This window comes from Plodia interpunctella, chromosome 28 (genome assembly GCF_027563975.2).
Source record: "Plodia interpunctella isolate USDA-ARS_2022_Savannah chromosome 28, ilPloInte3.2, whole genome shotgun sequence".
Classification (NCBI taxonomy): domain Eukaryota; kingdom Metazoa; phylum Arthropoda; class Insecta; order Lepidoptera; family Pyralidae; genus Plodia; species Plodia interpunctella.
Window position 1 is genome coordinate 188,235 of NC_071321.1, and position 9,399 is coordinate 197,633.

General features: G+C 34.7%; 1 protein-coding gene across 5 annotated transcripts in view; it reads right to left on the bottom strand.

Annotated features, from left to right (window-relative positions):
• The window catches only part of Sik3 (Salt-inducible kinase 3), a 39,626-nt gene extending 33,655 nt beyond the window's left edge, over positions 1-5,971 (bottom strand). For 2 of the 5 annotated variants that reach the window (XM_053765766.2, XM_053765764.1), the window contains exon 1: positions 5,607-5,971. In XM_053765766.2, coding sequence (XP_053621741.1) covers positions 5,607-5,756 — 150 coding nt within the window. In that variant the 5' untranslated portion in view covers positions 5,757-5,971. The other 3 variants (XM_053765765.2, XM_053765768.1, XM_053765767.1) reach the window with 2 other exon arrangements.
• Between the last annotated feature and the right edge of the window lie 3,428 nt (positions 5,972-9,399).

Below are 9,399 nucleotides of genomic sequence, written 5' to 3' on the forward strand. Positions count from 1 at the left end.
TTTTGGGGTAATTATTACTTTTAGGAATGTACCGCCATCTAGTGGCAGCAGACAGTTCAAAAGAACCTTCACGTGACACACACTACGCAGTTTCGTCGCGTCGTCTGATTACAGTAGTAGGAGCCTCGTCCCTGCGGTTTTGTTTCATTTCTAGCTACTTCCGCGTTCTATACAAAAGCTTGCAAACTTTGAAAGAAACACAAAGCGAAGTTTTTCAATTCTGAAAGTATAATAATAAATTTTAACGGCTACATATTGAGCTTATGACCACAAAAATTGGGGAAACATTAGCTTCAAAGTACCTAGCGACCCGCCTTTAGACTTATAAATCTATCATCTATACTATAATCTAATATCTATACTATTATTATAAAAAGGTAAGCGTGAGCGAGTTTGTATGTTTAAGGCGGGGTAATCTCATAAACTACCGAATCGATTTTTAAAGTTCTTTCACCATTCGGCAGCTACATTATCCAAGACTGCTATTGATATTTTAACTCAAAATTACCACGGGAGCGAAGCCCCGGGCAACATCTATTTTATTTTAAAGCGGTCCTTGGCTTTTCACAGGCAGTCTTATTAACTACTGACCAGTGGTTGAGACGGCCAGTGGTCGAAAAGTTCCAGGTTTCAATCCTGCTTATGCCACGTGAGTTTGTATACCAATCTGATCTGACTCATGTACCATAGCGGCTTTTTTATTTATTTATACACTTGTTTCAAGTGAAGGAAAACATCGTGAACCTGCCCAGCCCAGCCACTGGTAGCATTTAGTTCACAAATGTGTATACTTCTTGTGACTAGATGGCGGTAATCATAAAAGTCATGTTTTATGTGACTTGAATAAATTCTGACACCAATGTTAGCGACAACATATAATAATTTAATTAACTAATTACGTATTATAAGAGCTATGTATATGTAAAAAGTATTTAGATTCATAGATTCGAGCAGCAACCCCGTCTGTTTTCCGACTACAGCTAACGTTGCTTACCTTCACTACAGCTTAGAAAAGTCAATAACCCTCCTTGAGAACAGCCTTGTGAAGACAAAAACTACCATTGTAGTATAACATTTGATCAACAGTTTTTTTTTTCTACAACGGTCACTTCTAGTGTTGTCGATAGATTTTTTTTCTCAGTTTTTATCACAGAAGAGAAAACGTACCTGCGAAGGTCTAATTACTGGAAACTTTGTCGCTAAATTACTATCTTACTCTAATTACCTCCAATTTGAATTTCTGCTGTGACGCCCAGAATCCTTGGGTCCGTGTATTTCAATAAATGACATTTGTTTATACCTATATCATTGTTTACCTTTTTTAAGTAGGTAGGTAGTTACGTAAACGCGCGACCAGGTATTCTGTATCCAATTATTATTGCGGTCTCTCTCCAATCTGAATGTTTTCCAAGTAACTTCCACAGCATTAAAATTTCGGAGCCCGGGATCCAATTTCCTCCTTTTTCTTCACTTCGAGTCTTCGACATGTTTAGAAATTAAACCTAGTTGGAACTGTGACGCAGTTATTTTTAATAACCATTAGGATAGGTTATAAACTAATTAACCTAACTATTCTAATCGTAATTATTTTAACTAATATTATAAATGCGAAAGTAAGTTTGTTACCTCTTCACGCTCTATCTACTTAACCAATCTTCTTGAAATTTTGCATGTACCTACCTACATATATTTTGAAAAATAGAGAATCCGTATCCGTGGGAAATTCACGCGGGCGAAGTTGCAGGCAAAAGCTAGTTTAATATAAAGAGGCCCCTGTCTCGTCTGTATCTCTGCCTATCTGTATGAACGGAATAAACTCCTCAACGGATATTTGTAAGTTTTCACAATTATGTAGTGTATTACTGAATGTAATATAATATCTAGTCTATCCAGATTATAGCACTTTCCCTTGATTGACTTTTACAATCTGCGCAGGGGGTAAAGCAGCATTGAATCCAATGAATCAATCAACAAGAGCAATAAATAATTCTGGAACTGTCGTCAATGAAAAACAATATTGTTAATGAAAACAATAATAATTGGCTTGGCGACTTTTCGGTTTGTTTGTCAAGATGAGATCCCCTGGAAACATAAACAGGAATATTTATAGAAGCGGGCTTATTTTCCAATGGATTTAGGAACTTCCCATTCAATAGATACTTAGAAGTAGGTACTTAGATGAATTCTTTATTGCACCATCTACAAAACAATCATCTAGGTATATTCAAACATAAAAATTATATCAAACATTATCAGCTTCACGTCCCTGCTGTGCTCGGTGAAACCATATTGAAAAATTACTTAGCCTTAGCTATTCTTATCTGAAGTTTTCTTCTATTTCTGTGCCTAATTTCATCATAATCACACAGTAAATTTTGAGTTAATATTAATTACAGACAAAAATACATACAAGTATTTTTTTCTTTATAATATTAGTATGGATAGTTTAGAAGTATGTATTGGTGACTTTGGATATAAACTTGTATTAATAATGTTTTATTCAATTATGAAGACAAGTTTTGAACGAATGAATTAAAAATGTTTATTCGCTTCAAACCATGGAATTAGTAGGTACTCCATAGCACCTACTAAATCCATGCTTGAAACATAGCAGGTCAACAGGTATACAAAAAGATGTCATGCTCATAAGTTTTTTTTATATTGTTGGGCAATAAATATATTTTGTCATCCAATTTCTGCGGCATCAATTATTTTTTGGCATTATAACTTTTTTATTTAGTTAGGTATAATTACATAAAATTTATATTATTATTATATACTCTATAATTACATAAAATTTTTGTAATGTTGCATAGTTATGCAAATTATATGGGATATATTAACGATTTTTATGTATCTACCCTACATAAATATTGGATGACTTGAATAAAATCTGTTATTATGGGATCTATCGTTTTTAGTACTATTATTAATAATTATTCCAATAATTAAGGAAGATAAATGAGAAATAAATAAAGAATAATAAATAAAGAAGTAAGGAAGTAAGTATTCCAATAATTCCAATTATTATAATATATTTTTTAGTTCTATTTCAGGTTGTGTTGAATTTAACAAACAAAAGGTACCTAACAAAACATGTTAATTTTACTTATTTATAAAATATTAAAATCTCATAATAATTAATAAAATAATGTGTTTACAATATATTTAAAAAATGTGCATTTCAATGTATATTTTTTTAATTTATAAGTTTGCTCCAAGAATTGTTTCAGTAATAGTTACATACCTACAAACCATTTTGTATGTATATCTATTTTATTTTTATTATTCCTGGTTGCACCGGTTTATCAGTCCTCCCAATCTGGGGCCATATCACCCAGTTGAGACACCTTTTTTGATGTGACAGTTAACTGGTAAACCCTTGAGGTTAATTAAGTCTGTGGGAAATATTATTTGCAGCAAACCATTAAATCTTCCTGTAGCTTTGCAGAATCGAAGTATGTTTCTAAAATATGTAGGTTAAGTTTTGTCAAAGTCAAGTTCCTAGTAATACATAACAAAGTTGTCTAATCTCGCACATTCCATCTCGTAATAATCTTATCTGCTTTATCACAAACTGTCTGAATGAAATACATACTTACAATTTTTATTTGCTAATGTCTGTATTTGCCCAGCAGTGGGACACTTAAACAAGCTATATAAAAATGACTGTATTTATTTTTACATTTTCCTTTTTTGAATAACTAAATTAAAGAAATATGGATAAATATAGGGTTTAAGCATTAACTGCAGTACATGTACATACCTACCTTCAATAATAAAATAATATAAAAAATATAAATATTTCCTTCCTATGTCCCTATGTATTTTTTTACATCATGTGTTATCATTAATATTATAAGGTTGGTTCCTTCATTAATTAAATCAAGTCACACAAATGGTACAAAGTATGATTTTAGGCAAGAGATTAAAATCATTATCTAGAAGTCAGTGATTGAAAAAATAAAACTTACATAATTATTGTATATAGGTACACCCTTTTTTAGACAATTTAATTAAATAGTAAAAACAATCATAGTATGTAATACTTTTTATCAAAATATACTTACGTCATTAAAAAAACACATTACAAGTCAATTATGTAATGATTTTTTTTTATAATAACTCAATTGCATAATGTAGACAGAAAATGATTTTTAAACCTACTAGGTACATATTTCGATTTAAAAAAATCAAGATTGTGTATTGCGATTTACACATTAAAAATATTTGTTGGTTTCATTTGTCCCTATGGAAAGGCATATATATCAGATCAGGCTATAGTCAACCAAATCTCTTTTCTTACAAGTCTTATTATGTAAACAATCTTACCATGTCTTTTTATGATATTACAGGAATATAAATTATAACAGACTTTTTAGGCAATTATTTTCGCAGTTAATAAATGTTTAACTTAAGTTTGAACTGACATTCCAATTATTTTTAACAAAATGCATCAATAAATACTGGGAAGAATGTTTACATGTTTCATAAGAAAAAATGGGGTCATATGTAGGTCAATTCCAATCTTTCTTAAGTATATGAAAACTTGTATTATGTATAAACCAAAAACCTTATTCCTTACAGATATTATTAAGGATTTACATGTTATTTTTGCAAATAAATTACTAGTGTCTGACTCTGTCTATGGAATTGTGATTTTTGGCAAAACCGAAACTTTCGCATATCAATAATATTTATTTACCAAAGAAAAATAAGAATTTTGTTTGCACCATATAAACATCTATATATTGATGTAAAACTAGTTTCGACTGGTTGAATATTATGGCTAAATTATTGGTAAAATATTATCATCTTTTAGCATCCAGTAAGATTCTTATCGGACTTGAAACTTTAACAAATTTTCCAAATGCAGGAATGTTGTAGTTAAGCAATCTGCAATATTCTAGCTATAATAGGTACAAATTAAAATAACATATTTATTGAACTTATGTCATGCTCGTGGTTGTGCATAAAGTTTATATTTGATTAAATAGTTGAGAGTTTAACAGGCTCATGCTGTCCAATACGAAGACGCACATAATAATTGATTATGAGGACAGAGTGAATAAGAGTACAATTGACAATAATTGTTGCAAAAAACATTTTGGAGGTCACAACAAATTCGCGCCAATACCATTCTACTTCTACTATCGCCATAAAAAAAAGTAAATAAAAAATCAACCAGTAAGGTATCTAGGTGTAACCAATCGATTTAAAAACTTTTTCAATCGAGGGAAATTTTGAAGTTCGAAGTTATAATACGACTGATTAAAAAAGATGTGTAATGTCACTACTGCTGCACATAGTAAACAATGTACGCTCAAAACTGGTTGTATAGTAATGTTATTTTTTTTACAAACACGTTCTCGCCCCCTCGTTCATCCATCAGTGGAATAAACGAGTTCTTTAATAGTAGTGTATTTGGCAAACCTGGCGCAGCATCCGAGCTCGACGAGTGGAAAAAACCTACACAACACTGTTTAATAACCACAAATCTCACTTCGGGCATAGAGTTGACGACCACTATCACTATAAAACAGCAAATAAACACAAATAAAACACTCTAACCACTGAAATTCACTGTGGACGATAATGGTACGCACCTTACTCCTAGTAATAACATGTGTAGCCAGTTTTACAATAGCGAAATTTCCTGTGCCGATCGTTTTCTCCAGCTCATAATTACCGACACACACGAGCTGGTCTATCGGGAAATGTTTGCTTTTGTGCATCGGCTTTATATTGCAGGCCATTTTCGTGAAAATCGCGTGAAAACTCGGCCGACCTTACGAATCTGCCGAGCGATTTTTGTCTACTGTTATTAGTTCCTACTGTCGGCCGTGATAGCGCTGCTGTCGCTCACGTCATTGGACTGGGGGCGATCATAGACGGCCTCTAAAGTTTCATTAACAAAAACATTAATTTAAACTATCAACTATCATTTCGAATGTCTAATCGTAATCAAAACAATATAATTAGTATTGACGTTATCCAAAACTATCGCACGCTTTGTCAGAAATTATTATCTGCTTCTCTTATCAGTAATTTGTTATCAATACCTTCGGATCGAGTTGATCCTCACTTTAGTGTGAAAAAAAAACTCGATTCACAACCTTACACGAGTAGCGCCATTCCGCTCATTCTCATTCATCGTTCGAATGTTAGAACGAGGCAAACATATCATTCTCTATCATGCGGCTTGTTTAGTGACGTCAACGGATCGGCTGACGTCATTCGCGCGAATTTCAAACAGGCTGGCACGTCAGTCGAAATATCGATTTTTCACTGCAAGGTGGTGCAGCTATGTTTCTTGAACAAAGAGAACACAAAAAGTTAATGTTTCCAAATTATGTATTTGGATTATTGCTTAGTGCTTTCAATTCTATTCATGCAATGACCAACGAAAAGAGTGGGTGGACATGAGTAGAAACTTTGTTCACGTCGAGAGAAGGCCATTGACTTTACAATCAGTGTGTGTGCACTAACTAGGTATAAAAAATCAAATTTCATCACATAATCATCTTAACATCGATTATAATTTAATTGAAATCGATTGTGCTTTTATATATATTAGGTAGGTGATATTAGGTAGGTAATAGGGAATAATGAAAAACAAATGTGTTTTTTCTCGAGTACAAGCTGTTGGTGTTGGCATTTAAGTTGTGAAAGCTTAAGGTCAGGTTCAAAGGTCAATACAGCTACAACTAGGGGTACAGTGGGACCAATTTATTGTGATCTTGAATTAGTTAATATTTGATGGCGCTTTATTCATTTCATTCACTTTAGTGTGAAAAAAAAACTCGATTCACAACCTTACACGAGTAGCGCCATTCCGCTCATTCTCATTCATCGTTCGAATGTTAGAACGAGGCAAACATATCATTCTCTATCATGCGGCTTGTTTAGTGACGTCAACGGATCGGCTGACGTCATTCGCGCGAATTTCAAACAGGCTGGCACGTCAGTCGAAATATCGATTTTTCACTGCAAGGTGGTGCAGCTATGTTTCTTGAACAAAGAGAACACAAAAAGTTAATGTTTCCAAATTATGTATTTGGATTATTGCTTAGTGCTTTCAATTCTATTCATGCAATGACCAACGAAAAGAGTGGGTGGACATGAGTAGAAACTTTGTTCACGTCGAGAGAAGGCCATTGACTTTACAATCAGTGTGTGTGCACTAACTAGGTATAAAAAATCAAATTTCATCACATAATCATCTTAACATCGATTATAATTTAATTGAAATCGATTGTGCTTTTATATATATTAGGTAGGTGATATTAGGTAGGTAATAGGGAATAATGAAAAACAAATGTGTTTTTTCTCGAGTACAAGCTGTTGGTGTTGGCATTTAAGTTGTGAAAGCTTAAGGTCAGGTTCAAAGGTCAATACAGCTACAACTAGGGGTACAGTGGGACCAATTTATTGTGATCTTGAATTAGTTAATATTTGATGGCGCTATTTTCCATTCGATGTTGCTTCCCTAAATAAACCCGCGTGGGTTTTGACTGGTTTAAACAGCTTATACCTATGTAGGTTGGTAAATAAATACAATAGGCTATTGACAAGGTTAGAGAATTGTAAAATATGTGTATAATCTAGATAAAATAGACATATTTAGCATCATTATGATAATTCATAGACCGTAACAATGTAGGTAGCTGGATCATTCAACGATTTAATTATAAAAATAAACTCAACCATCACAAATATCTAAAATTTTAACAACTTTTATTAAGTTCATCGTCATAAACGTGATATTTAATGCAGCTGTCGAATAATAACTAATAAATATATTAGGAGTAAGTTCGAGACTTGTGTTATGGGATACTAACTCAACGATACTATATTTTATAACAAATACATATATAGATAAACATCCAAGACCCGGGCCAATCAGAAAAAGATCATTTTCCATCATGACCCGACCGGGGATCGAACCCGGGACCTCTCGGTTCAGAGGCAAGCACTTTACCACTGCGCCACCGAGGTCGTCGAAGAAACATAACATGTAGTTCCGTTGCGCTCTGTCGTCCTCCGTCACGTTGACGGATCAGCGCAGAACAACGTAAATTGTATGGAGTTTCGACGTACATTAATCAATCAATGTCAATACTATAATAGAAAATAACGGAGCACGACGGAGCTGCAACGTGCTGCGTCGTCGCAACAGAGCGTATCGGCGTAGGTCTAATGCCAGCTCCACACTGTCGTCGAACAGTTCACCAAACTTGGCCAATTCGGTATACATTGCTGCGTAAACGCACTCGTACTAAATACACAAAGTTCACGCATTCGTGTCGACATGTGTCTGAGTTCATCGACAGTGTGGAGCTGGTATAACGTTGCTATCGCTACACGTGTTTCCTCTCCTACCCTTTCCTAGGGTTCGTGCAACCTTTGATATTTTATAGCATATTAATTTAGCTTGGAGTCAGGCCTTTTTGCTAAATAGGGCTGTCGTGCTTCTTTTCTCTGGTGAAAAAAAAAACGATGAATTTGTAGCTCCGATGTTTACTATAACTATAGGCTATAGATTTTTTACATATATTTTTCTTTTATCTATGGTTTTTACACTGGCTTGTGTCGTTGGTTGACGTACGTCGTATATACATTATCTAAGTTGTTCTGTGTTGATCCGTCGGACGTAGGACGTAGGCATTTATAGAGACAGCACCACAAAAGAAGTTCCGTGGCAATATGAGGTACTATCAATAACAGATAGGCCACATTGTTGTTTTAAGCGACAGTAGCGACACACCTGCGAACTTCTTGCGTGGTGCGGACTCTAGACTGCGTAGCTGAACGCCCATAGCGTGTGGTTCCGCCCTAAAATAGGACCATTCCGTATCCTCCCGTGGATGTCGTACAGTCAACAGCACATCAACCCTGCATGAACCTCTATGGCGCGGTAATAGCGACGAGTATGCAATGAATTTGAGTACGTTGATGTACTGTTTACTGTACGATTCGACAAGACACATGAGCAATAATATTCAAAGAAGATTGACGTCAGACGACATGACACAAATTGAATATAACAGCTGAATTTTCAAAAATTTAATGCCGGCTCTGTCGCCAGTTTGACAAACTTTGGCTGTTTCAGTATACATTGCTGGTTTTTGATTGCGGTAAATACAAACTACGCATCGCGCCGGCATCGGATTTGTCCGAGTTCGGCGACAATGTTGCGACAATGTTGTTGTAGGCTCCCTACAGTAGCCGTCTGTCTTCGACGACGGTGCGGAGGCTGCAGCAGCGAATAGGATGCAATATTGATCACTTAATCACGTTGAATGGAATGACGTCGGAGGTTGTTAACTCTTGGGGACGGTGGGGGCACTCCCCCTAGTTTGTTTAAGGGGGGTGTGGGACTATACTGCGTTGTGTTGC